The sequence below is a fragment of the Sporobolomyces koalae genome, assembly GCF_050403365.1.
Source record: "Sporobolomyces koalae JCM15063 DNA, S_koalae_JCM15063T_v1_ctg1, whole genome shotgun sequence".
In the NCBI taxonomy this organism is placed as follows: domain Eukaryota; kingdom Fungi; phylum Basidiomycota; class Microbotryomycetes; order Sporidiobolales; family Sporidiobolaceae; genus Sporobolomyces; species Sporobolomyces koalae.
The window spans coordinates 959,087-984,201 of record NW_027481770.1 but is presented as its reverse complement, the minus strand read 5'-3'; the positions used below and the strand labels follow the sequence as shown (position 1 = coordinate 984,201).

The window sequence follows — 25,115 nt, the reverse complement described above, 5'->3', positions numbered from 1 at the left end:
AGAACGCGTGCCGGAAGCCGAACCCGCGCGTGGTGGGGAAAATGCGGCCGCTCGCCGAAGTCGCGGTGTTCTCTCCCCGGGCCCGAGCGCAGACGGCGAGGTACGGAAAAGAACAGCACGAGTCTATTGATCAGGACAGACAAGCGGGAACACGGGAACAATCGTAGCTATAAGAGAGGGACAGGCAGACAAAGGATAGATAGATAAACAAGATCGATCAAAACAGGAACAAGGTAGGGCGGGGGTATGAACTGAAAGGTACGGCGGGCACGGTCAAAGTGGTACCGAGGGGTATAGGTGCGAAGGCGAGAAAAGACGGCACGCAACAAACGAAAGCGAGGAATAGGACTGAAAACTGAAGGGGGAATGGATACGGAACAAATTTATGTGCAAAAAGGAAAAAAAAGGGTCGAGGATCAGACTGACTCTGGTCACCAGTGACCGAGTCGAGGCCCTGGCGATGGCCAGGGCGAGCGTGAGCGGCCCGGGCTGTCGCGGTGATTGAAGTGTTCGAGTTCCGTCTCGAGCGCGGCGCTGTAAGGGTCGTTCCAGGACGCCCAATTACCACCCGACAGACTCGGGCTAAACCCGAGCGGGCGTTTACCCGGAGTCTGAAGGCCAGCATGCAGCGGCGCAATCGAAGCGAATGTACGTGCGGAAGGCGAGCGAGTACGAGTCGTGCGAGGCGGGGAGCGGAACGGATCGTGAGACGCGTCGACCAGGGCATTGACTGCAGGCAGGAGCCGAGTACCCATAGCGCGAGGCTTCTTCTCCGGATCTGGGATCGGCTCGAATTTGTCGACCGACGGTTGCGTCGGCGACATGGGAACGCGCGGGCCTCCTCGGACAGAAGAGATCTGGTAGAGCAACGTGAAACAACTGGTCAGCAAGTGCGAGCGCGGCGAGCAGACTGAAGAGCATGACCTACCGGGCTCTGCGTATGGACCAAGGTTGATGGAGAGAGAAGACCGGCATAGCCGCGCTCATCTTTCTCGCTTTCGGTGCGGAGCCTGCGCGAAGGCCCACCCGGGAAGATCTGAGGCGAGGGCAAGAACGCAACAGCGGGCGCTCGGGGTGAGCCTTGCGAAGCTGCAGTGAGGAGAGACTGGCCGCGGTCGAAAGGATGCACGGCGGGCATGATGCCGGCCGCTTCCGGCGAAGCGAGAAGGGCAAGGGCCCGGCGATTCTGCAAGGACGAAGCTCCGTACATCGGCTGGTACGGGCCAGCTAGTCGATGGTAAACCGAGGTCGGCGGCGACATTGTGGCGGAGAGCAGCGGCTCGCGCAGTTGGGCGAGGGTCGAGCGCGAAATTGACGGGCTTGCGGGCGCTGACGCCTTCGCTGGGGGAGCCGAGGCAACAGGTGGAGCCGGCTTTGCGAGAACTGGTGCAGAAGCTGTGCGAACCATCATTGGATGTTCGTAATGGAGCTTGGCCTCGACTGGCGCTTCAACCACGTCAGTGGTCGAGTACGAGCGGGCGAGCGTTATGCTCGAGCGGCTCATGTTCGGCATCGTGAACCTGGGCTCAGATTGGCCATATGCGGCTTGGCGCACCGACGCGGCCGACGCTGGACGAGGAACCATAGGGGGCGGTGGAATATTGAACTCGAGAACGCTCGCCGACAGAGGCATTTGCGGTGGGGGCGAGGCCGATGTGGCTGATCTGACAGAGATGGATGCAGGCGAGTAGTCGCGTGGCGGAGGTGGCATGATCTCAGGAATCAGGAGTGTTGCCGTTTGTGGTCGGCCTCCTTGGGTCGAAACGCTGTCGCTTCTCGAAGACATGACCGATCCCGTCGGCGAAGGAGCTCGGTTCCTCCTTGTTCCGACACCGCTCTGCGTCCTCGGAGCCGTCTGAGGCTCCTCCTTGCCCTGCTGTTGCGAACCTTTGCCGCGGTTCTTGCGCGCGCTTCCCGCGCCACGCTTGAAGAAGCCTCCATCGGCAAATTGGTCTTCGCAACCCTGCACGATCGCCCAAAGACAACCTTTGCCCGGCTTGTTCGGCGATCGAGCCGTCTTGACGAAACATTCGTTGAGTGAGAGGTTGTGGCGGATCGAGTTTTGCCATCCTGCATCCTGCTTCTTGTAGTACGGGTACGAGCTCATGATGAAGGTGTAGATGTCGGCCAGCGACATCTTCTGGTCCTCCGTCGATAAGATGGCTTGCCCAATCAACGCGGCGTAAGACCAGCTCGGTTTCTTGTCCGGGTCTCGCTGACCGATGCTGTAGTCGCGTACTTCGGGTCGAAGGGCCGGAGCTCGCCGAGGAGGTCGAGCTGATGCCGATACCTGTGCCGGTGCAGGGTGGACGACCACGCTCGCAACACTTCCGCTGCGCGAGAGGTTACCCGCTTCGCTGGCAGTCGGACCTGGACTCGATCGAGAGAAGCGCGCCGGGAGGTATTCCGAATGCTGAGACGAGGTCGGAGACGAAGAAGGCGGAGCGTTGCCGTAGAGGAAGTCAGGAGCGGACACAGGGTGCGCGGCAGCGTGGTTCAGCGCGTATGTTTGTGGCCGGGTAGTGTTCGAGCCATGATCTGACGATGGAGGTGACGAGTCGCAGAACGAGGGCGCGTGCATCGGGCCCGAGGTGGAAGAAGACGTGGGAGAGACGAGTCCGTTGTCTTTCGCAGAGGTAACGTGCGTCCAGCGACCGCGTTTTGCGGGATATTCAAGCTCACCGCCAAAAACGTCGTGAGTGCGTGACTGGATTCCACCCGAGAACGGGCTTCCCGAACGGAACGGGCTCGAATCAACAACCTGCGCAAACCGAGTCGAGAAAGTCAGTAATCATTCATCAGTCTCGAGCGGCTGGAAGGCCAGACGCGGAGGAGAGCTCACAATGTCGGAAGAGCGGTCGGCAGTCTTGAGAGGACTGGAAGGCCTCCTAGAGCCAGCGTTCTCGTTTGCCTCGAGCTGATCGAGCTCACTTCGAAGGAGTTTGGCAACATCGGGCGAGAACAGCACGCTCGGGCTCGGCTTCGAGGCGACGGGGGAGGCGAGAAGGTGTGGAGCGTACTTGGTACGGCGGGGAGGCGAATGCGGTGGCGCGATCTGCTCCTTGGGGAGCTGAGGCAAAACCGGCGCTTGATCAGTCAGTCCCGGTCCAGGTCGGTCCGACATGAACCGGTCCATGATGCCCCGACGCGGTGCACTGTCCTGTCCAAGAGATGGGCTTTGGTGCTGCTCATGAATACCTCCGAGACGATCGAAGTTGACTGGGGAAGGCAAAAGCTTGGACGCCGAGGCTTGCAGCGAGCCGGTCGCAGGCGAGTGCGCGTGCCTGCGCGATTGCGCGCCAGCAGCCAAGAGACTCGCTAGTCCGACATCCTCGTCGTCGCTGCTGCTGCTGCTCGTCTCGTCTTCCTGTGCCCACTGCATGACCTGGCTCGACAGGAGATCGTTGGATCGCATCTGACGCTTTGCGCTCCTCTGAATCACATCTTCGAAGCTCGGGCGGTTCCTGACGGTTCGTGTTGCGCTACCCAAGTCGCGCTCGACGTGTGCCGCTTCCAAGGTTGCGCGCTGAAGCGCCGAAGAGGCCGTTGGCGTACGGCTCGACAGAGGTTGACCGGGCATGTGCGGACTTCCCGAGTAGGCGGGAGCGACGCGATCGTTGCGGTGACTCGGCTCGACTGCTGAAGGGAACGGTCCCGTGGAAGAATAAGAACGGACGATCGGCTGGCGACGCTGCGTCGCGTCAAGGTGGTACGGCTGCTGCTGCTGTGAGGGCGTCGCGTCGGTGTGCAAGAGTCGTGTGACGCGCTGTTGTGCAAAGTCCGGGTGCTCCGGTGTCGTGCCGGATGCGGAATCGAGAGCGGCAGTGCGCGATCGAGGTTTTTGGCTGGCATAATCTTGGGCGACCGAAAGCATGTGTACCGTCGGCTTCTCGTCGAGGTACGCGGACGGCTCAGCGAACCCAAGCTGGGGGGATGAGTCGAACTGCCCGCCCGAAGAGGACCTGATCCTGACACTTCTGCGCTGCGAAGGCCTCGCTTGCTTGAGGGATCCTCTTGCGAGGTCGTGGCGGTCTGACGGAGTCGCAATCACGTCGTTTGGGGGCGACGAAGACGACGCGTTGCGAGGATAAGGCGGGCGTTGAGAGAAGGCGGGCGTCGACTGCGTGAACGACGACGACGGCGGCAGCGGACTCAGGTCGTGACGCGACGGCATGGTCTAGGCGGGATCGGCGAGGTGGTGAGCAGCCAAAGACGGGCAAGAACGCGTGCGCGAAGATGGCAAGCGAGCGGCGCGAGGCGATCAGACCTCGATGCGGAGCGAGGGTGTTGGAATCCGTCAAACGCGTCTCGGGGCGTCACCCTTTTTGTTTGTTGCGGGACGAGCAGCCGAACAAGGCCGAGCGGTCGACGGTTTCACTCCGAGGCGTGTTCGAGGCGTGGCAGAGCGTTCGGGTCGCGCAGATCGAGGGCAAGTGTGATGGCGCGGCGGTGCGGGGAGCGTTAAGAGCTAAACGTAATTGCGAGGAATGCGAATTGATTAGACGACGCGCGTTCTCCCGTCCCGCTCGAATCGGAATGCAAGGACATAGGCAAGGGTAGAGACTTACATGGATAGCAAGAAGCACTGGTGGGTGAGAGGGAGCCAGAGAGTCGATCGCTCGGTCGGCGCGGCGAGGCGGAAACTGCCTAAAGAGCGTCGGTCGCTCGAAAGCGGAGCCCGAACGGCGTGACGGTGACTCTGTCGGTGGTTGTGCGAGTTCGGGACGGGCTTGGGGTCGATCGCTCGCGGCTTGACTGCGAGAGGGTGGCAAGAGAGGTTGTGGTGATCACCAGAAGCAGAGGTGAAAACAAGCCGGACCGTGTCACGGGGCGCGTCGGCAGATCGTAGATTCGAATGTGTGCAGACGGAGACTCGCACAGATGGCGTGACGAGGTCGAATACGCGTGTGGGTGTGTGGTCGCGAGGGGAGTGATCAGGACCCACGCGAGTGCTGTCGATGTCTAATTGCTCGCTCGCGCAAGCCGTCCCGACCCCGCTCCGCTCGATCGCAAATTCGCTCTCAACCTGTATACTCGATGACAGTATCCCTGATATTGGCATTCTGAGCTTGTACGCGGACTGGTTCCTCTCGTCACCATTCGCGCGTGTGTTTGTTTTTTTCCGGATCTCGTTTAATTGTCCGGGCACGTGACCGTCTTTATTGAATTGACGCGTCGCTGAACGGCAATTGCATCCTAAGTTGAGCTTCGCAGGCGCAACACGTTTGCTCGTCCGCCTCCATGGAGGCGGGCGCAATAGCCCAGTCCTACTTCGGACGTCGTTCATCGGTCAAGTGAAACGTCCCTTTCTCTAGCGAGACGCGTTTGCCCGTGAGAGCGCTCGGATCCGCAGTGCACATGCTCATCGCAGACACCTCTTGTGCTTTCCCCTGCGCGTTTCAGAACAAGGGGGTTCACTCAACCGTCTCTGCTAGATCCTCAGTCTCGCTTGTCCTCTTTGCGTTTCGCAGAAAAACCTCCCAAAGCCCTAGTCCCTCGAGATCAATCCCTGGCCAGCTCACACCCTACGTCGGAGCTCAAACCATGTCGGTCACCTTTATCATGATCCCAACCCTCGTCCTGACTCCCCCTACACCAGTCTACCACTCGTCGTTCGAGTTCACGCTCGACCTCTCATCGACCCTACTTCAAGGCCCGGATACCGACGAAGTCAAATTCGTCGATCGGACACCTCGTACCCGTGCCCCAAACACGGAACTCCCAGTCGCTGAGCGGTATGCATCTCGATCTTTCGCATTCGCCTTCTCGAATCTCGAACTCGTGTCTCCCGCACTCGTCGAGCGAGACTCGAAGGTCGACAAGGCTCGAGCGCAAACGCACAAGAGGACGACGGTACCGTTCGGTTCAAATTCGAGTAAAGGGAAATCGAAAGGGAGAAAGCGGGCAGAGAGGAGGACACAGCAGATTGTCAAGGTCGATCGCAAGCTCGATCTGGCCTTGAACGGTCTCGGGTGGTGAGCTAGCACGGAAAGCTCTGGTCCGCGAGAACGAGAGAGAAAGGAATTGGAAAGGCTCAATGTGGGTGAGAGTGGTCTCGGGGAAACCTCGAGAGAATATTTGGCTTTTTGCAAACCACGACTACTCTCGAGTTTTCATTGCACCAAGAAGGGCTTGAGCCACTGATCGGCGTGTTCGAACTGTTCTGCTACGTCGGGAGAGATTGCCGCGCCCGAAGGAGACTGGCGCAGCGATCGAACGGCGAGCATCATCTGTTGAGGATCGATCGTAATAGAGAGAGAGTCAGTTCGATCAAGACTGCGGGGCATCGGGAGAAGCGAGGTACCAAACTCCAGAATCGGAACCCTCGTTCCAACTCGGCTCGCACGTTCTTGACGTTCGGGAACGCGTCCTGCAAGAGTGTCAAAACTTGGTCTTTCGTCTCCTTGATCGCTGCCTTGTCCTCGGCCGAAGCATCTTTCGATCCCGCGCGAGCAACTCCATCGATCCCTCCCGTCATGTGACACACCGTGTCTCCGAACGCCTTGAACAGGATGCCCATGCCCGTGTTCGTGTCGGTTTGGAACGGGAGCGAGAACGCGACGCCGAGGTAGTCCTCGTAAGACCGTTTGGCGTCGCCTCGTAGCAAAAAGTTGACCGCGATTGCCTCGAGCAAAGTGCGCATTGACCGCGACGTCGCACGGATGAAAGAGTTGAACACGAGAAGCTCGCGCGAGAGCGGTCCGTCCCACGCGCCGGGCTGAGTTTGTGGACAACCCCGTTAGTTCTGAGGCAAGATGGTAGGGAAATGAAAGCAGGAAAGACGCACTGTGAAAACAAGGGGCACGATTGAGAGTACTCGCATGACGAGGAGCATACTGCGTTTGTCGCCATCGGTTCCACCACTGAAGTTGGGACCACCCGAGTAGGCGCGCGTACCGATGCGTCCGTTGTGCAGCATGTTCGCGCGAAGGAGTTCCATCGCGAGGAAGAGAGGCTCTTGGAACTTGTCGTTCACTTTCGAGTTTTTCATAACGAGGTGCAGAGCGGAAGCGTGCGGCGTGTGCTGGTGAGCAGACGTCAGGAAGCTACAACCACAATCCGAAACTCAATCAGTACCATCCCAAGTTTGGACAGAAAGAAAGCACCGGCGTACGAGCGGAGTTCGAGGAACCGCCACAGTGTGTTGGCGACAATCTCGTCCTTCTTGTCCAATGGCTGAGACAGGAGAAGCATTCTGTTAATGCCGAGGTACATTCTCATCGCGATCGAGCCGGACAGCAAACTCACTCTATCGTTGTTCCTGGCCACAATCGTGCGCTGAGCCAGACTAGCTGTGCTCGTTCCTCCGAGACAGAGGCACAAATCGATGGTTGAAGACTGTGTGAGGACACGCATATCGAAGTAAGTCAGGCTGGCAGGACGAGCGAAACAGTCTACTACGAATATTGACTGACCGCTTGTCGTCTCAGCTCATCTTCGACGTAACGAGCGTGGACATTCCATTTCGAAACACTCTCGATAAAGGCTTGGGTATGGGGTGCGGAATGGGGAATAGGGTGCTCTGCTTGAGGTTGGAAGTAGTAAACAGCGGACTGCAGAGGTGCGGGGAGGTCAAATCATCAGTTCAACCTCGGCGAGGTAGCGCTCTACCGTCGAAACTCACCACGGGCTTCTTGAACCATACGGGGTGCAGCACGTTGCTGAGCAGCGCGATCGAGACACATCGAGGACTCTGACTCGGCTCGTTGAGGGTTTTGATGTAGCGCTCGTACTCGGGCGAACCTCCACACAGCGGTGGTTGCTCGTAGACGATCCCAGAGGCGAGAGGCGCGATAACTTGCGGGCTCATCATGCCGCGGAAGAGTTGGTAGTACACTTCGTCTGGAAGGTGGGAACTGAAAATCTCGCCGAGGTCGGAAGGAATATCAGCCGAGGTGATGATCGGGGTCGGTTGCGGGTTCATAGCTGATGGTGGAGGCGGAGGTGCGACAAGTGGGAGTGGCAGTACACGACCTTCGTGCGCGACGAGGACGAGCGAGAACTTGATCATACAACGAGCACGGGCAAACACGTCGACATAGTTTGATTGGTACACGCGAGGGAAATCTTTAAACGCGAGCACGGCGTTGACGCCAGAACCGCGAGTCTTGAGAACCTCGACGACCGAGCGGAGGTGAAACTCTCGCGGGTCGATTGCGGGGAAGGGCATCGAGGTCGAGAAGCCTGCGAGGATGGCGAGATCGAGGAACTGGTCCGAGGAGAGGCCCATGTCGGACAGGATGTTGGCTTTCGATGCGAATGAGATGGTGAGGCGCTTGAAGTCAATGTCGAGAATGATGCGGTCAATGCCGTCAAACATGAAGAGTTCTTCGGCGCCGTAGATGGCGTGCACGTAACCTCGCTCGTGCCGTTCGAGGTACGCGAGTTGAGCCCACGCGAGGTACGGCGCGACGACAAACTCGTACGAGCGTTGCTTGAACAGGCGGTGTACGAGGCGAAGCACGTCCTTGGGCACGATCGAATTGGATTCTCCAAACTCTGCGCGCGATGGCTGCACACGTCCGTTCTCGTAGTGATCCCACGCCTGCGTACGTCTCCAGGTGCTCTCGTCGTAACTCCGGTTCTCTGGTCGGTCTAGAGGGTTCATTCCGTCGAACACGAACACTGGCTTGATTCCGAGCTTGCCGAGCGCTTCCATATCCTTGTCAATCTAGCATGTCGGATTCGACGCAGGCACAGGTACGAAAGGATCAGCAGAGTCGCGCGCAAATGGGGTTGCGATGATGATGATGATGATGATGTGGTGGGCAACTGACTTGAGCAGTCAACGTGAGCGGGGCGCCTCCAATCGCGGGCGTGAACGTGTCGCTCGTGACGGGGTCGCGACTGTCGAGCAGCTTGTGCAGGTAATGTTCAGCATCGATCCCGAGTCGCGTTCCGCTGAGTGCGCTGAGCGGGCATTGCTTGACCAGCTTGCGCTGGTTATGACGAGAACGAGGTCGTCAGTATGAGCCCATGCAAGTACAATATGAGAGCAGGTACTCACCTCAGAGAGCCAGGCTGCGCAAAGACGAGACGAGGAGCGATCCGAGACGAGATCAACACCGCAATCACATCCGAACCGTCGTCAGGCGGACGCTGGGACTTACTGTCTAACGCGCGAATGACCATCTCGCAAGAGTCGAACCGGAACGTGGGCGAGGCGGGCGGGAGAGAAAAGGTCGGAACTCGAGTGGGAGAAACCGTAGAACGGATGAGCGGACGTCGGGGAAACGCTATTACCCACCACTCGCAATAACCCTATCTCTCTCGTTTGATCATTCCGAGCGCTGACAGGACTTTTGTCGATACTTGCGAGGTTACAATAATGACAGAAAGCGGAGGGCTGAACAACCAAGTTCGGACGAAAGAGAGAGCGCGTGTGCGGGTATCCAGGACAGTAATATGGAGCAGGGCGCAGGTAAAAGTGCGCGTGGTCGAAGTGACGACGAGCTTTTGAGAGGAGGGGGAACGGAGCCAATCGACGCAAGACGGCGACGAGGGCGAGGCTTGATTGAAGAGCCGAGAGTCTTAACAATCAATCAGACTTGAGCGGTGGTGGTGCTGCAGCGCTGTGACCGCCTCGAAGGAAGAACCTGAAGCCCTCGTACGACAGCCCTGTCGAATGCAATCGAGTGAGCCGGTGTCTGAGAGAAGATGAGCGCTCAGAGGAGAGAGAGGACTCACAACACAAGGCGTTGCTGGGCATGTTGGTCAAGATCCGAGGGGTCAACCCGCGCGCGAATCCTTTCAGTCCCTGTCGCTCCCAGATGATCCTGAACGCGTCTCCCATCCCCCGTGCCTTCCGAATCTGCGCGTCGTCGGAAGTTCCTCGCGTCTGGAGCAGCGTTTTGCACACGTCGAGCGGGGTGGTCACGGCGGCAGCGACGGCTCCAGCGATACCTCCCGCAGTGACGTGTGTCAGAGGTGAGTAAACGTTGGTAGGGTTGATCTTGTCCCTGCGGAGATGAGCGAGCGATATGAGCAAAGCGATCCGAGGTGCTTATCGAGCGAGCAAACTTACTTGATGAACTCGTAAGTCGAGAATTGAACGGCCGTGAAGGGGACAGTCATGGTGAGGGTAGTCGGGTACGATACGTAAAACGCGCCGAGACCCTCTGTCCGGTAGACGGCTTTGAAAGTTTCCGGCACACTCCTGAATTGCGAACCGTGAACTTGCATGCGTTGCTTGACAACTACAATACCGAATGCAGGATGTGAGCTTGCATTTATGGATGCTCGAACACCTTGTGCAGAGGCTACTCACCATCGAATGGGTTCATGAGGGCGTCCGAGGTGATCGTGGCAAGGGCACCGGCAGATGCTGTTGATTCTCCGTCAGTTTTGCACAAATCTTGACAGCAAATAGCAAGTTGATCCGCTTACCAGTTGCGACGAACGAGTACCCTCCTTCATTTCCGCCGGCAAAGTCCTTTGCGAATTCGTACATGCCAAAGTACACGGCGTGTGCCGGTCCAGCTCCGAGAATGACACTCGCCACGCCGCGCCATAACCGTTTCGTGCCTTCAGTCGACGAGATGCGAGTGAACGCCTCCGACATGTTGGCGTACACGGCCGTCGGGGACGTCGTGAGGACTTGCATCCTCGTCTGCCAACGATTTTCGAACGAAACTCTCGTCAGCGCGACCACCCGCAGGTCTCAAATCCGGATTGATGGATGGAAACGCACCTTGATCGAGTCGACGGGGAACATGACGGCGTGCTCCGAGATACCCGCGAGGGATCCGGCAAGCATGTTGATTGCGAGTCCGTCATGGTTCAAACCCTCGTAGTCGATCTCCTCGACAGTTGCAGGTCCAGCTTCCATCGTGTCTAGATTAGGCGGTGGTAGAGGAGAGTGGGTATAGCCTCTCGAGTACGAAGAGAGGGGAGGTGAGAGCGCTGCGGATCAGAACAAATCGAACGTTAGTCCCGCGATCCAAGACATGTATCTGGATCTGCTCGTAAACCAAGAAATTGATCGTGTCCTTCGAACTGCCTGGCTGTTCGGTTCCATCGGTAGATCAGGATCGACGGAGCATGCCTTGATCCAGAAAAAAGGCCCATCCCTCCGATCGCCGAGTCCTCGGTCGCGTAACGAGATGCAGAGAATTCTCGATAGCTCAGGACGACAGAGTCGGTACGGGCGCGACATAGGCGGAGGGCGCCGAGTTGATCGAGAGGCGCACCTCGAACCCGAGATCCCGAGCGAAACAAGCGAGAGCGAGACCGGTGCAAACCTACATGGAGCTGGACTTTGGCGCGCGTACTATCGATCCAATCGAAGGGCTTGCCGAAGTGATCCTGCCGAGATACGAGGAACGTCGAGGGATGCGGGAGAGATCGCAGAACCTTTACAGACGGGTGGAGGTGATTTATCAAGAAATTGGTAAGGCGCGCGCCGGCCTCAGCAATTTCGCACTTGGTTCTCGCAAACTTTGTTCCCCGAAGTGAGCGTCCATGGTCCATCTGCGTTGACCAGCTGCCGCTTAATTCGCGGCGAGGCATCGTGCAAACATCTCTGGTAGTATAACAGCTTCGCCAGAAGGATCTATGAGGGAGGATGCAGAGGACCGCCTCGAAGGGGACAGGGTAACGAAATGGAAATTGCGAGAGGGAGGACACCTGGAACAGACGGGCGACATGCCCCGTCTACGCCTGCTTCGATTCGAGAGCTTTCTGCTCCTGGCACAATCGCTCGTGAAGCTCAATGTTCTCGGTCTCCCACGGGTAGTCGACCCATCGGTCCTCGATGTTCTCTCCCGGGAAGTACTGCACGTCGTCGGGCAGGTCGGCGAGCTTCTCCTTGAGCTTGTTGTGCACGACAAAGATGGCGAGTTCCGTCTTGGGGAAATGCGCCTTTTGGTCGGGCGTGAGTTTGCCGTACTGCTGCGCAATGTCCTTCTTGAGCTCGGCGACCGCGTATCCTAGCGTTGTTCGCGAATCGTCGACCTCGTCCTGGAGATGAGAACCGTCCAAAGGGGGTGCGTGCGTAAGTCGGATGAAACGGATCGCGGCGCAAGCGCGATTGGAGAGGCAGGTTACGTACAACAATGAGAATTCGCCTGCCGATAAGGGGTCGGTTGCCGAGGGTCGAGAAGTCGAGCCACTGAGTCCGGATGACCTCCTTGCCGAGCTTCTCCTCCGAGGTGAGGCCCTCGGATCCATCGAACGCGCCGACCTCCTCGTACAGCGAGAGTCCAATCGCTTGGATGGGGATGTTGCGCTTCGATCCATCGGGACCGCTGGCACGCTTCAAGAAGGTACGGAGGACGCGAGCCGGGAAGAATCTAGACGAGGGGAAAGATAAATTGTCGATAAGCCGGTCGGTCGGAGGCGAATGCAAAGCGGTCAACTTACCCTCCACCACCGATAGCACTGTCTCGAGAAACAGATCAGAGGTCAGTGTCTTGCCTATCGAATGCGCAGGAAGCGAGCACGAACATCATGATGTCGGGACTGTCATTCGCGAAGCAATGTGAGGTCAGCGCTTGATGAAGAGGTCTGTAAATGTAGTAATTTGCACGTACTCGAACTTGGCCTTGATCTCCTTGGCGGCATTGCCGATCGTGACCTGAGCAAGCGAGTCGAGACTTTAGCTGTACAATTCCTTCGAGATGCGCGACTTGGGCAGGGAGACTCACGTGGACATCGACGTAGCTGTAGCGGAGGTGACCGTCGTTGACGTGAGGCTCAGCAGTCGAGGAAGATCCCATGGCGGAAGTTGGCACAGAAGTCCTGGATGGCCATGACCAGGAGCATAGGAGGCATGTCAGCAGCTATCGCAGCGATTTGCAGGTATCAAAGTTGATCCGTATCGGCTCGAATGTGACTACGGATCCGAACAGCCGAACGAGGTGGAGAGGGGAAGAGACCGATAGTCGAAAACAACGCAGCGATAGCGTCTGCTCCGAGGTGAGCGCGATTGGCCGTTTCCTCGTGACGTATCCTATAGAGCACAGATCTGTGAACTCGAGCTCACAGGGCGGGTGGTGCGGATAGCGAGAGCGGGTCTTGGAGGGATAGACTCGCAACTTTTTCTGCACCCGGGCCTCACGTGCATACACTCGCTTCGTCGCCCCGTCATCTATCCGGGATCCGCCTCGAGACCTCGACAGTGCACGCCCGCCCTGCGAGGCTGCCGACTGCACCTGACACCCCCGTCGGTGTCTTGCCTATAGCGCGTGTCTTCGGCAACCACGCTGCGCCCGTCGCGCCGACTGCTCGCATGACACCGCCTCCTGCGTCGACCTCGCCGCGCACTCCGATCCACGCGCAATTCTCGACAAGCATCACAGGAGCGACCCCTTCGCCGCCCGCACCGAAGCCTGTCGTCGTGCCGGCCCTCACGCGTGCCTCGCCTCGCTCGCCTCCTCGTTCCCCCTCTGCATCGTCCCTGTCGCATGCACGCGCCCCAGCCTTCGACAAGCTCTTGCCGATGGAACGAGAACCCCAGCGTCTCGAGCGACAGAGCTCGCCGACCGTCTCGGCGACCTCGCCCGTCGTGAACGCTCGTACCCTTTCCGAATCAGCACCCGAACCCGCGCTCGAGGACGGTCCGCTGTTCCGAGCGCACATCGCGACGCTCGGACGTAGAGTACACTCGTTGCGACACGCGCTCAAGAAGCTCGTCAAGACCCTCGAGGCGAGTCTCGTCACGCTGCGCGAATCCCTCGATGCGCACCTTGACCTCGATGATGCACTCGGTGACCTCGGCGCGCGCGGCGGAGGCGTGACCCCGGGAGACGACCCGCTAGGGGCATTGTATGACCGCACCCTCCGCACTGTGCGGGCGCGCAGGCGCTGCGAGCTCGAGCGCGATCTCGACCGCAGCCGAGAACTGGCCGAACGCCTGCGCTCGAGCACAGACCGGCTCAAGCTCGTGGAAGACCGGCGCAAACACTTTGAAGGAGACTCGAAGACTTACTACGAGGATCTTGCCAAGGTATCACCGGAGCTCGCAGTAGAGAGATCCGTGCCGAGACTGACCTATCTGGAATGACCTGCAGTACCTGGCAAAGTCTGAACTAGACGAGAGCAAGCTAGCGGCTCTCGACGCAAAGCAAACGGAACGGACTGCACTCTTTCGACAACAACGGGTCGATTACTTCTCGTTCATCGAAGGCATTCTTGCGAGCGAAGAACATGCAGTCGCCGCCTGGCTGCTCGCATGGCAAGATGTCGAATCAGACGACCGCAGTGTCCACAACGGCGCAAACACCAGTGTCGACGGATGGGTTCATCTTGGAGACGTTACAGATCCGGCGGAACCCCCTAAACTGCTCGACGCAATTCATCTCGACAGCGACCCTGAACGACCTTCCGGTAGTCACTCGGCACCGATATCGCTCGATGATCATGCGATACCGTCTCGCTCATCGACTCTAGATGTTCCCCCTGCCATGTCGCCCGCAACCTCGAGCGAGCAGCTCCAGGATCACAAGCGCAAACGGCGAACTTCCCTCCCACATTGGGGCCTCTCGCCGTCGCCGAGTGCAGGAGCCGAAAAACCAGGGATCGCGACTCCAGGTCGACGCGACCGCTTCCGGGGCTTCATCAAGAGTGCTCAGCATTCGCTGCAATCGGCACTGCCGACGTCCAGCTCGAGCCACAACCTTTTCTCTCCAACCTCCGCAACTGGTCCTGGCCCTCGCACGCCCCCTCTTCTCTCAGACGAGTTCTTTCCCGTCTCTCCCGATGCGACCGCACCTTGCGCGGTCCACCTCCTGCCACCACCCTCTCCGCGTCGTTCACGATCGCCACAAAGTCTCGGTTCGCATCCTCGCAAGAAAGAGGGTTTCCTCTATGCGACAGAAGCGGGACAGAAGCATTCGAGCTCGGGAGATGGAGGCGCGCGCTACAACCGCTACTGGGTCGTCTTGTCGGAAGGCCGACTGGTTGAATACGACCGCTGGACCGACTCGTTGTCTGTGCACGGCACGCCAATAAACCTTCGTTACGCGACTGCACGGAGTAGTAAACAGGCGGGAGATAGGCGGTTTTGTTTCGAGGTGCTCACCCCGCAGCTGCGACGAGTCTACCGTGAGCGCAACAGATCATTCACGTCGCTTTCCACGCTGATTCGTCTATGACTGTTTTGTAGAGGCCACAAATGACCAGGAATGCTCCGAGTGGCAGGCAGCAATCTGCAAGAGCGTTGAAAGTCTGTTGAACGGGTATGCTGCTATAGCACGTGTTTCGTTCGAATCGCGAACGACTATTAATTCGTCGTCTTCTTTGGCCCTACAGAACCTCATCTGTGCGGCATTTCGATCCGGCTCACATTGAGCAGGGCAGTCCATACGCCAACGACTACGCCTCTTCCTTGTCTGTCGCGATTGATGGCAGAACGCCATCTCCTCATGACTCGACTCCGACATCGCCCAAAGGCCGGTTCGGACCGTCGTTCCTCTCGCGCCATACCTCGCTCGGTCACGTGCGCAAGATGTCAGGCAGCAGCTCCAAAAAGGACAAACGCCGTTCGGTGCAGCATCCCCCTCCACAAGTGCCAGCTCTCCGGGTCGGCGATGATGACCCGTCGCGATCCAACAGACGCTCCTTCGATCCTAGCTCTCGTCCAGGCCGTGAAGTGTTCACGGCTTCGGAAGGATCCGAAGTCCCGACACGTCCGATGCTCGACGGTCTCGGGATCCCGTTTCCTCCTGCAGTTCCTTCAGCGTCTCGATCTTCGCCAAACCTCGTCGTACCTCGACCCCGCACGGTCACGAGCCGATCTGATGGATTCTCGACCGGAGATGAAGGGGATTTGGACGAGACCGGATCGATCTTGTCTGAACAAGACCTCGCAATCTCGAACGCGGTCAAACGTTGGGCTTCACGCGAAGAACCGACATCGCCGACGGTGCACGACAGCAAATTCCGCAACGCGACCAAGATTGTCGAGATTGCTGACGATCGAGAGTTGGGTAACGGAAAATGCGCTGATTGTCGTGCGAGTGAACCGAAATGGGCGAGTTGGTCTCTCGGGATCGTACTGTGCATGTCAGTTGTCGTGTTCAATCCCTTTCCAGTTGTGAACACTAAATCCAAAACCTCGTGACGCTGATTCATCGGTTCTTTGTGTTTACCGACAACAGTCGGTGCTCTGGACTGCATCGCTCCCTTGGTACTCACATCAGCAAAGTTCGATCGATCGAACTCGATGACTGGAGCGACGAACAAATCGCAGCAATGGTTTCGGTGGGCAACGCTCGTTCGAACGCGTTCTTTGAAGCCGAACTCGATCCCAAAACTCTCGACTCTCTCGTCACAGACTCGTGAGCCGTTTTCTTTTTCCCCCCGATCTGTCTAGACGTATTCGATTGAACAAGTGCTGACGAGGATGTTTGTGATTCGCGACAATTCTAGGACGATCGCAACGTTTGTCAAACAGAAATATGTCGAGAAACGTTGGGTCTCGCTCGTGACGCCAACTCCTCCTCCTGTCACCTCGACCACGTTCTCCACCACATCTCGATAGTTCACGATCCATACGCGGTGCCATTGAGCCTCACGCATCTGGTGCCCCTCGTTGGACGCTCAGGACTTTCCCCTTACCTTAATCTGTCCTGATACTGCTTCTCATTCTGAAAGACATCTAGGAGAGCACTTTGACAATCATATACTATTAATCGTGATATCGGTATAGAACATGGGAAGAGAAAGAGGGTTCGAATAGTAAAGAGAGGAGAGAGAGAGAAAAGAGAGAGCTACTCCAAAGATCAAACGTATGCAACTCCAGCTACAGCGCTCAACAACATGGAATCTACCGGTTCTTGTTCTAATCTACTTTCGACTTGTTTGAAAAACTTCAACCCCAATTTCGACTGTTGCGCTTCGTCCCTCACTCGTTGTTCGATTGGATCATCCGCAACAAGCGAAGCGGGGTACATTCCCAATGGATCGAGTCCCGAGTAATCAATCTTGAGCGTTCCCAACTCGAGGTCGAGTGCAGAAGGTTCGTCGTCACGTTGATGTTTGCGACGTTGGTCTTGACGTAACGCGGCCGCGAACGATTTCGGGTCGAGTTGAATCGTGACTGACAACGGGAATCGAGTGATGCCATAACTCGCGACCGATTTAACGTGGTGTCGGATCTTGCCACGTTCGGGAGCTCGAGGGAGATCTACATTTGGTTCGTTCGAGATGTCAATTGAGATAATTAACAGCAAGTTGTGGGGAGAACTGACCCCAATCGACAACATCCGCTTCGAATGCGATGACGGGCCAAATCACGCCCGGGTGTTCGAGCACGAGATTGATCGTTCTTCGCATGTGTACAACGTCGAGCGAACTCTTCTCGACCACTACTTTGAAGTCTGACCACGGCGAGACATAGTCGGCTGCGACGGGTTCGAGTGGTACCTTGTAAGTCGTCAAGAATTGCCCGATCGGATAGCTATACAATACAATCATCTCGTCAGGTCAGAGCCGAGCATCCCTGCTGTCAGAAAGGAGAGCGACAAAAACCAACATGATGTCCCAATCGACACTGAGATCGTTGGCGACCGTCGGTTCGGGTACTTGACCGAGTGGGACCAAACCCTCGGTCGCCTTGTTGACGAGGTCGAGGAACGGATTGCCATCGATGCTCGCAACGTGCAGGTTGAACTCGGACGGGGTGGTCGACGTGTTTTCCATGTGCAATACGAAGATCCGTTTCGGGTGCTGTTTATCGTACGGTGACCAATTCGAACGGGTGAAGAACGACAGAGATACAAATGTGACGAGGGTTAGGAGGACGAGGAGTCGAGCGGTGACTGACGCTCCGAATCGATGCACGAATGGCAAGAACTGTGCAAGGAAAAATTGACGTGTTAGGCTCCCAAAAGCTTGACGATATCGAGATGGAAAGGATGAATTACCATAGGAACGATGAGGAATCCGACCGCCGAAGTCAGAGTGGCGATGATGAAATCGACGGGAGCGTCTGCGCCCAACCTGCCAGTGAGTGGGACAAACAAGTCGAGGAACCCGATGATGCCTTCGACTCCGAGCATGATTGGCATGACCTGTCCGACCATGTACGTCGCGAGGTGCACCGATCTGCCAGAGTCTGCTTCACGCTGCGGGGCTAGGACGTAGTCGTTGAAGCACAATGCGAGGAGAGAGCCGACCGAGCCGATCGCGAACAGGTAACTCGAACCAACTCCGAGTGCGTGCCCGAGCAACATGAAGACCGTGTAGTACACGACAAGTCCGACAAGCGACGAATGCTCAAGCAGGGAAGACTCGGCGCGATCTTGGGCGACTGTGGCGAGTCGCGATCTGAGTCGGTTCGAGACGAGGAAGTACTGGTACACGACGATCCCGAGCAATGTCGGTGGGCCATAGACGACCAGAGGAAGCGCTTCATGTCGGAACCTGCAGGAGATCCAGACTTGGTCAAATTGAGAAAAGCTGGGCAATCAATGGGGAAAATAGCGAGCTGACCAGCTCATGGCTCGGCCCATTACGAGACTTGTGAAGGCAGCAGCCAAATTGGCACCGATCACTCCTGATAGGACACTGCCGAGCACGCCAAGCGAGCTGAGGATGTAGGCTTTGCGGCGTTGCGCCCAGTCGACGCGGTCGTACAAAACGAGACTGACAGCGCCGGCCAAGAGGGTGTACAGGATTGTCGCCTGGTTCCGGGTGTACACGACAAAGATGTGCCCTCCAAGCGCCGAGAAGAAAATGAGCGCCGATACGGAAGTCTTGGGCAGGATCGGGGTCGGCAGGGGCGAATTGCCGAGCGAGGTCGCAGGAGATGTGAAATACTCGAGCAGAGCGAGGGTCGATTCGCCCATGTGTTGAAGCGCTCCGGGTTCGATCGCGTCGTACGAGTCGAGTCGGGTGTGGTAGCGGTAGGAATTTTGTACGAGCGCCATGTCGAGTCCCGTCAAGTTGCCATACTCGGCGAACTGTCGGAAGTCAGTGTCGGACAGGATGAGACCCGTTTGGAAGATCTCTGATGCGATAATGGTCGCGTAGGGGGTCGGGGTCCTCGCGAGCGCTCTCACCATCTCCTCTGAAGTGGCTTGGAACGTGATCTCTTTGCCGTCGGTACCGCACGCCTCGAGGTTGATCACTCCCCTGACGGTGTCTTTGAGTGGATGTTGCGTGATGAACAGGTGGGAAGCGTCCTGGAGACTCTCTTCGGCGCCGTTGAACAGGAAGATGACGGAATTGGTGAGACGGCGTTTCGAGAGGGCGAGCACGCGCAGGCTCTCGAGCATCGCTGCAACTCCAACGAGGTCGTCCGCGGCCCCTGGGGAGGGCAGGGTCGAGTCGGTGTGGGCATTGACGAGGATCGCGTTCGCTTTCGAGTGCTGGGTTCCATCCGACAGGCGTACGACAATGTTGGAGATGCCAAAGTACTTTTTCCACACCATCTTGTCCATAAAGTCAAACAGGTGACTCCCGTCGCCGACTTGGTGCCACACTTCGATCTGCATGTCGTCTCTGGCGGGGTGGTCGTCGACGATCTCGCGCTTGATGCGGTCGACGGCATCGAGGATGTACTCGTCCGTGCGCTGCATCTCTTTCGTTCCAACGATGCGGTACCGAGGAGTGTTGTCCACGTCGTTGTAACTGGCGAGGTCTCGAATGTAGCCCATCGCGCGCTGTTCCGAGAAGACGGGAGTGCCGGTTGAAGGATCGCGTTCATGGGCGATTGGGGTCGGGAGGGAGTAGTGCAGCGACACGGACGTGTAGGTCAAGAGAGCGAGAATGGGTCCGAGGATCAGGAGGGACGGCCACAGCCCGAGTGGAGCAGCTGGCGCTGCGAAACGAGGCCGATGCGAAGTTCGGGTGGGGACCTGATCATGGTTGTCCCGGGTCACTGCCTGTGGGCTCGACGAGTCCATCTCCAAGCTAGGAGTATGCTCGAGGTAACCGAGACAAGACCGAGGCGCTGGTGAGAGCAGAGTCGCTCAATCTCAAACTTTCGGTCTTCGCATACCGTCATCGTTTCACGTTGCAGCCCGCTATGCCTGTGAGGGCTCTCTTCTGTGCAGCTCCCACCTGATTCGACTTCTGACCATCTCTCTTGTGCAGACGAACGAAACTCCGCCGTGCCAAGTAGGTTGCGCCTGATCCGAATGTATTTCGCGTTGGTGTCACTGATCATCTCGCTCAACGGCATCTATAGACCGAGGCGTGTGCAATTCAGTTCGTCTCCCTCTTTCTACCTGCACCCCCTTTCTCTCACGTGTGCATCGGGATCCTGATCTCGCTCGTGACATCTTCTCGCGTTCAGAACGTGTTTGGCAAACCACAACTTCCAACAACCTCAATGTACCGCCCAAATCTTCGCGCTGTATCGATGCTGTGAAAAAATGTACAGCCTCGAACCGCCTCGGACGAGTACCGCGTGTCCGAACCCGTCGAACCTCGATCGTAAATCGAAAGAAATGACTGCTTAGACCTGAAACTATGGCGCAGAGAGGACCTGGAGAAAATTCCAGACCAAACAGTAAACAGTGAGCGATAATTCGACGGAAACGGGAAGCGAGGAGGAGAGAAAGAGAACGAATGCGACGGACGAGCGTCATGAACGTTTCGTAACTGATGTTGACCCATCCGTCGCGGTCCTGATCGACTCCTTTGAAGCTCTCGGACAGAGAGCGCACCGTGACACAGCACCTCACGAATCGATCTGGAGTAGCACGCACGCGCTGTCAACGTGTACCCTTTTCTTGACATGAAAAAAAGAGTGTTTACCAAAAGTGATGCCCTGAGCGTTTGCGGGAGGTCTCGAGTACCCCGGTTGATGGTTCATAGGCTTTTGCACTGCCGTGGAAGGGTCTGCGAGTTCCGAGACGGAAAAGTTGGAGGGGGAACGTGCCGTGGGCGAGAGAGAGAGCGAGAGAGGTGACTCACTGTACTTGCGCTGCAACAGGTTGATCAACGGGTAGCTGAGATTGTATCCAAACGTCGACAGTGCATTCGACAGTTCCTGAGGTTCGATCGTGCCGGAACGGTCCCGGTCGAATTGCCGAAAGACTCTGAGGGTCGTCGAGCGTCACAGTCAACCACAATCCAGGATGGTGACCTCAGTCAGGGTGACGCACGACTGCCATTCCTCGATGTAGCGCCACAACCCGACAAACTCGTCAAACGTGATCGAGCCGGATCCATCGACGTCAAAGATGCGCATGAGCATCGTTACGGTCTGATCGTCGAACGGTTGCCAGTCGCCGTTGATAAGCGCCTGCTTGAGTTCGAGTTGCGTAATGTAGCCCGATCTGTCGTCGTCTCGCTCGATCAGTATCGGGAGTCGAGGAGGCAGCGGCGCTTCAAGCTTGCCGATCGAGGTCCACAGCATCGAACCATGCTCTCAGGGGAGGTCCCTGCTGTTGTTGCGAATGTGCAGGCGGGTACTGCTGCATGTGACCTGACGCTGTCGGTGGGTGAGACGAGTGCGCAGGGGGAGCGCCGAGTGGAGGCTGCGGTCGATGAGCGACTTGGTTCGTCGCGAGCTCGTGAGCCGGAGGGTACGGGCTAGCAGCAGGAGGAGGATGGGGCGCAGTCGAGCTCTTGCCGAATAAGGGCATGTAAGATCAAGCCAGCAGCGAGGTGGGGGTCGAAGAATGAATGTGCGAGCGAGGCGATGTAGTGTTTCGAGTACTCTCCTGTCTCGACCCTGATCGTTCTCGAGCCGTCACGAAGCATCGACACTCAGCCTGCCGATCTCATCATCCTTGAATACCGGATCAAGCATCTCGGTCGAATCTGCGTGAGAGACGGAAAAAGTCCTCCTGCACTTTCATCCACTTCTCGACCCAGTTCCTCTCGAGCAGCTCGAACCACGATGGCCAAAAAGTCAAAATCGAAGCAGCCGCCTGCCGAACCTGCTGCACCTTCATCAAACTGGAAAGCGCTCAAGACTGCAAGTCTGACCTCTCTCGCTTTCTCTGTCTCTCTCTGCGAAGAGACTTCGCTCTGTTCTGGTTCTGACCTGGACTATACCGTGCAGGCGATCAAACCGCATGCTGACTCGAGCGAACCCGTCAAACCCCTCAAGCGCAAACGACGAACCTCTTCCCCTCCAGTTCCCGCTTCGCCAGCTCGAGCGGCATCGGCCACAGCGAAAGGGAAAGAGAAGGAGACGACCGAGAGTCTCATCCGAGAGAAAGGGTTGCAGTCCAAGAAGGAGAAGAAATTGGTCCCCGTCGAGGAGATTATGAGCGGAGGCAGGGGCGACTGGCAGAAAGAGTACGTCAATCTTCTCGCCTGATCGAGCATTACACTGACTTTCTCCATTGTTCGTCCGTGACCGTTGTCGAAAATCTTCAGAACGGGACATTACCTCGCGCTCGATTGCGAGATGGTCGGCGTCGGACCCGAAGGCGTCGAATCGACCCTCGCACGCGTCTCGATCGTCAATTATCACGGTCACACCGTCCTCGATACATTCGTGCGTCCTCGCGAGCGCGTGACCGACTATCGCACCTGGGTCTCGGGCGTGCGGGAACAAGATCTCACGCACGGTACGTGTCATCCTCATCCCTACTCTGTGTTGACTGCAGCAATCTCATACTCCTGTGACCGTTGCGACATTCGTAGCTCCTAGCTTCCAAGAGGTACAGAAAAAGGTGGCAGACCTGTTGAAAGATCGAATCTTGATCGGACACGCCTTGTCGAACGATACCAACGTAAAGTCTCTTCTCTACCTTTTCTATCCCTCGTCGGATGAGCGGAATCTCATCAACCTGATCCTCCTCGGACGAAACCATCATCTCAGGTTTTGCTCCTGTCGCACCCCTGGCACATGACTCGGGACACTTCCAAGTATTCGCCGTTGCAGGGGTTGACGAAAACGAACAAACCTTCGTTGAGAACGCTCGCGAAACTCGTGCTCGGGCTCGACATTCAAGCCGGAGAGCATTCCTCGGTCAGTTGTTTTCTCCCGAGAGTCGCTGATCGAAACCAACGCTACCGCGGTCGTTACTCGTTCGGAGACTGATTCTCTATCGTGTTCTCTAGGTGACCGATGCCCGAGCAACCATGGCGATTTACCGTTCGCAGAAATCGGCATGGGAAGATTCGATCACGAAGCACTCAAACCCAGCCTTGTTGACGACGACGACTAGGCCGTTGTTGACGATCGATTACTCTCGCATCTCGTTGACCGGAGTCGGCAAGAAGAAGAACCTCGCCGTCGCTGGAGGGTTCGCTGGAGTCGCGAGCGTGTACAAGTACGTGCAGCAGAACCCGACGACCGGTATGAACGAGGATCGAGACGAAGCTGGTACGGAAGACGAAGGGGACACGGCGGAAGAAGTTGAACGCGAGAGGCGCAAGAAGCGTAGGACCGAACGTGACGGAGACATGGTCCTCGGGTTCGACTTTGAGAAACCGACGACGAGACCTGTCAACGTACAAGTCGATCAAGTTAAACCCGCACGTGCAGGACCAGCTGGTGGAGACAAGAAGAAGCGGAAACCGATGCAGCAGCAGCAGAAGGGCAGCGGAGGTGTCTCGCTCAAAGGTGACAGTCAGAAACGACCTACCAGTAAAGCGGGATGGTGGGAGGAAGACTAGCAGGGGTAATGTTGAAAAGAGTGAGAGCTGCAAAGACAGTACTCGTTCCTGCAATGCTCAAAGATAGCCTTGACTGCATTTTTTGCGCGTGTCCGAGCGCCGCAACAGAGGCGAATGCTCTAACTAGACGTCGCGAAGAGGTGATTGGTGACGGACCTCGAGAAAGCTCGTACTGTAATAAACTCTCCTCTTTATTGCCCTCAGCGAAACATGATCGACACAGGTGATTTCCCAGCCTGTCCGAACGCGAGCAGAGTTCGCTGAGCATGACGTTGTCTCCGAGCAATAAGAGTGGGTCCAGACGGACGCGGACCTTCTGATCTCGTCGGAATGAATCCCTCCTCTCGATTCGGTTAAATCTCAAAACGATAAGCTTACAAAGACGGGATCCAGGATGCACCGAACAGCTTTGCAGAAAGGAGGAGAGGAGTTTTGAGCATCTCTTGCGTGACAGGATGGCGTCGCAACTTTGCGAACAGCGTTGCGACATCCCCGCGAGCATCTTGTCTAGACAAAATGGGAGTTACGCGACGGCGGGACGTGAGGATTAAGTCGAGGTGGACAGGAGATCCAAGCGAGGGCAGCGAAAACGAAGCTTGTTTGAGCACGGACTTCTATTGTTTACGCGTTTGTTGTTGTCAGTCGACACGACGCGACGCGCCAAAAATTCTCGCTCAGTCTTCCATCTTATTGCGAACTTTCCGTGCATCCCCCTATCGAATAGGCGATGCCTCGCGTAAGCCATCTGACAGCCGCCGACTTGGGCACAGGTAAGCCATACTCAACATAGTCTCCGAAATCACAGGCGAGACGCTGCTTGATGAACTTCATATGCTCACCAATCCGGACGGCACCCTGCCACAGACTTCGAGCTCGACCCGGATATACCGGGTCGCGCACGCTGCAAGCTCTGTCCAAGGCGCACATCCAATATCAAGCTGAGTGCGATCGAACGTCATCGCGATACTCGCACTCATCAAACTGTCCTTGAGAACCGATCACGGCGAGCCCAATTGCGAGCCGAATGGCGAGCCCTTCCCGAACGACAACCGCCCGCACTACTTCCCTCACTCGATACCAGTGGCGACGTGCTCGATGCTGCGCCACCCAAGCTTCCTCCGATCACAGCGACTGGACTGTCCTACCCTAAGCCCTACCTCTCGGCATTCGAGAAACAGCTACGGATAGCCCTCGATCCGAATGCCAAACAATTACCCGACGAGACAGACTTTCTCTTCGCTTCCTCGGAAGATGAGCTTTCACCGGTGCAGGAACCACCTTCGGCAAGACGCTCGTCAAGTCGGACAGGCGATACCATCGAGCATCGTCCATACCCCAGGCCTGGGTATGTGAGTATCGCTGAACGAGTGAAGGAACTGTCTTCCTCGCAAAATGCGCCTTCCCCGGCGCAGAAACCGCCTTCTGCAAGACGCTCACCAAGTCAGACGAGCAATGCCATCGAGCATCGTCAACAGCCCAGGCGTCTGTTCATGAGCAACGCCGAACGATCGGAGATGCTCTTCCCCTCAGGAAGTGCGCCTTCGCCGGCGCAGGAACCGCCCTCGGCAAGACGCTCACCAGGTCGGACA

The 25,115-nt window shown here is 57.2% G+C and overlaps 8 protein-coding genes across 8 annotated transcripts; 3 read left to right on the top strand and 5 right to left on the bottom strand.

Annotated features, from left to right (window-relative positions):
* Positions 1–431: 431 nt before the first annotated feature.
* JCM15063_003526 (uncharacterized protein) lies at positions 432–4,174 on the bottom strand (the record flags this gene model as incomplete). Its single annotated transcript, XM_076675447.1, has 3 exons — positions 432–857; positions 929–2,761; positions 2,843–4,174. 3 exons carry the CDS (start codon positions 4,172–4,174, stop codon positions 432–434), a joined length of 3,591 nt encoding a protein of 1,196 aa, XP_076537531.1.
* Positions 4,175–5,544: 1,370 nt separating this feature from the next.
* On the top strand, positions 5,545–5,979 carry JCM15063_003525 (uncharacterized protein; the record flags this gene model as incomplete). Its single annotated transcript, XM_076675446.1, has 1 exon — positions 5,545–5,979. One exon carries the CDS (start codon positions 5,545–5,547, stop codon positions 5,977–5,979), a length of 435 nt encoding a protein of 144 aa, XP_076537530.1.
* Positions 5,980–6,113: 134 nt separating this feature from the next.
* On the bottom strand, positions 6,114–9,132 carry MKT1 (Mkt1p; the record flags this gene model as incomplete). Its single annotated transcript, XM_076675445.1, has 10 exons — positions 6,114–6,230; positions 6,305–6,718; positions 6,788–7,046; positions 7,115–7,176; positions 7,249–7,338; positions 7,416–7,553; positions 7,625–8,671; positions 8,778–8,939; positions 9,008–9,021; positions 9,111–9,132. 10 exons carry the CDS (start codon positions 9,130–9,132, stop codon positions 6,114–6,116), a joined length of 2,325 nt encoding a protein of 774 aa, XP_076537529.1.
* A 406-nt stretch (positions 9,133–9,538) lies between these two features.
* Positions 9,539–10,828, bottom strand: JCM15063_003523 (uncharacterized protein; the record flags this gene model as incomplete). Its single annotated transcript, XM_076675444.1, has 6 exons — positions 9,539–9,618; positions 9,688–9,959; positions 10,025–10,196; positions 10,268–10,324; positions 10,387–10,609; positions 10,691–10,828. 6 exons carry the CDS (start codon positions 10,826–10,828, stop codon positions 9,539–9,541), a joined length of 942 nt encoding a protein of 313 aa, XP_076537528.1.
* An 824-nt stretch (positions 10,829–11,652) lies between these two features.
* JCM15063_003522 (phosphoribosyltransferase) lies at positions 11,653–12,716 on the bottom strand (the record flags this gene model as incomplete). The annotated part of the gene is made up of 6 exons (XM_076675443.1): positions 11,653–11,958; positions 12,050–12,290; positions 12,361–12,378; positions 12,445–12,459; positions 12,531–12,574; positions 12,645–12,716. 6 exons carry the CDS (start codon positions 12,714–12,716, stop codon positions 11,653–11,655), a joined length of 696 nt encoding a protein of 231 aa, XP_076537527.1.
* A 512-nt stretch (positions 12,717–13,228) lies between these two features.
* JCM15063_003521 (ADP-ribosylation factor GTPase-activating family protein) lies at positions 13,229–16,480 on the top strand (the record flags this gene model as incomplete). Its single annotated transcript, XM_076675442.1, has 6 exons — positions 13,229–13,945; positions 14,010–15,042; positions 15,104–15,176; positions 15,250–16,002; positions 16,098–16,277; positions 16,369–16,480. 6 exons carry the CDS (start codon positions 13,229–13,231, stop codon positions 16,478–16,480), a joined length of 2,868 nt encoding a protein of 955 aa, XP_076537526.1.
* Positions 16,481–16,721: 241 nt separating this feature from the next.
* Positions 16,722–21,536, bottom strand: JCM15063_003520 (uncharacterized protein; the record flags this gene model as incomplete). The annotated part of the gene is made up of 10 exons (XM_076675441.1): positions 16,722–17,125; positions 17,190–17,398; positions 17,474–17,793; positions 17,865–18,363; positions 18,433–19,799; positions 20,526–20,638; positions 20,704–20,787; positions 20,863–20,987; positions 21,054–21,227; positions 21,364–21,536. The coding sequence occupies 10 exons, from the start codon at positions 21,534–21,536 to the stop codon at positions 16,722–16,724; spliced, it is 3,468 nt and encodes a 1,155-aa protein (XP_076537525.1).
* Positions 21,537–21,793: 257 nt separating this feature from the next.
* Positions 21,794–23,526, top strand: REX4 (putative 3'-5' exonuclease; the record flags this gene model as incomplete). The annotated part of the gene is made up of 6 exons (XM_076675440.1): positions 21,794–21,871; positions 21,959–22,197; positions 22,279–22,472; positions 22,549–22,637; positions 22,727–22,876; positions 22,969–23,526. 6 exons carry the CDS (start codon positions 21,794–21,796, stop codon positions 23,524–23,526), a joined length of 1,308 nt encoding a protein of 435 aa, XP_076537524.1.
* Between the last annotated feature and the right edge of the window lie 1,589 nt (positions 23,527–25,115).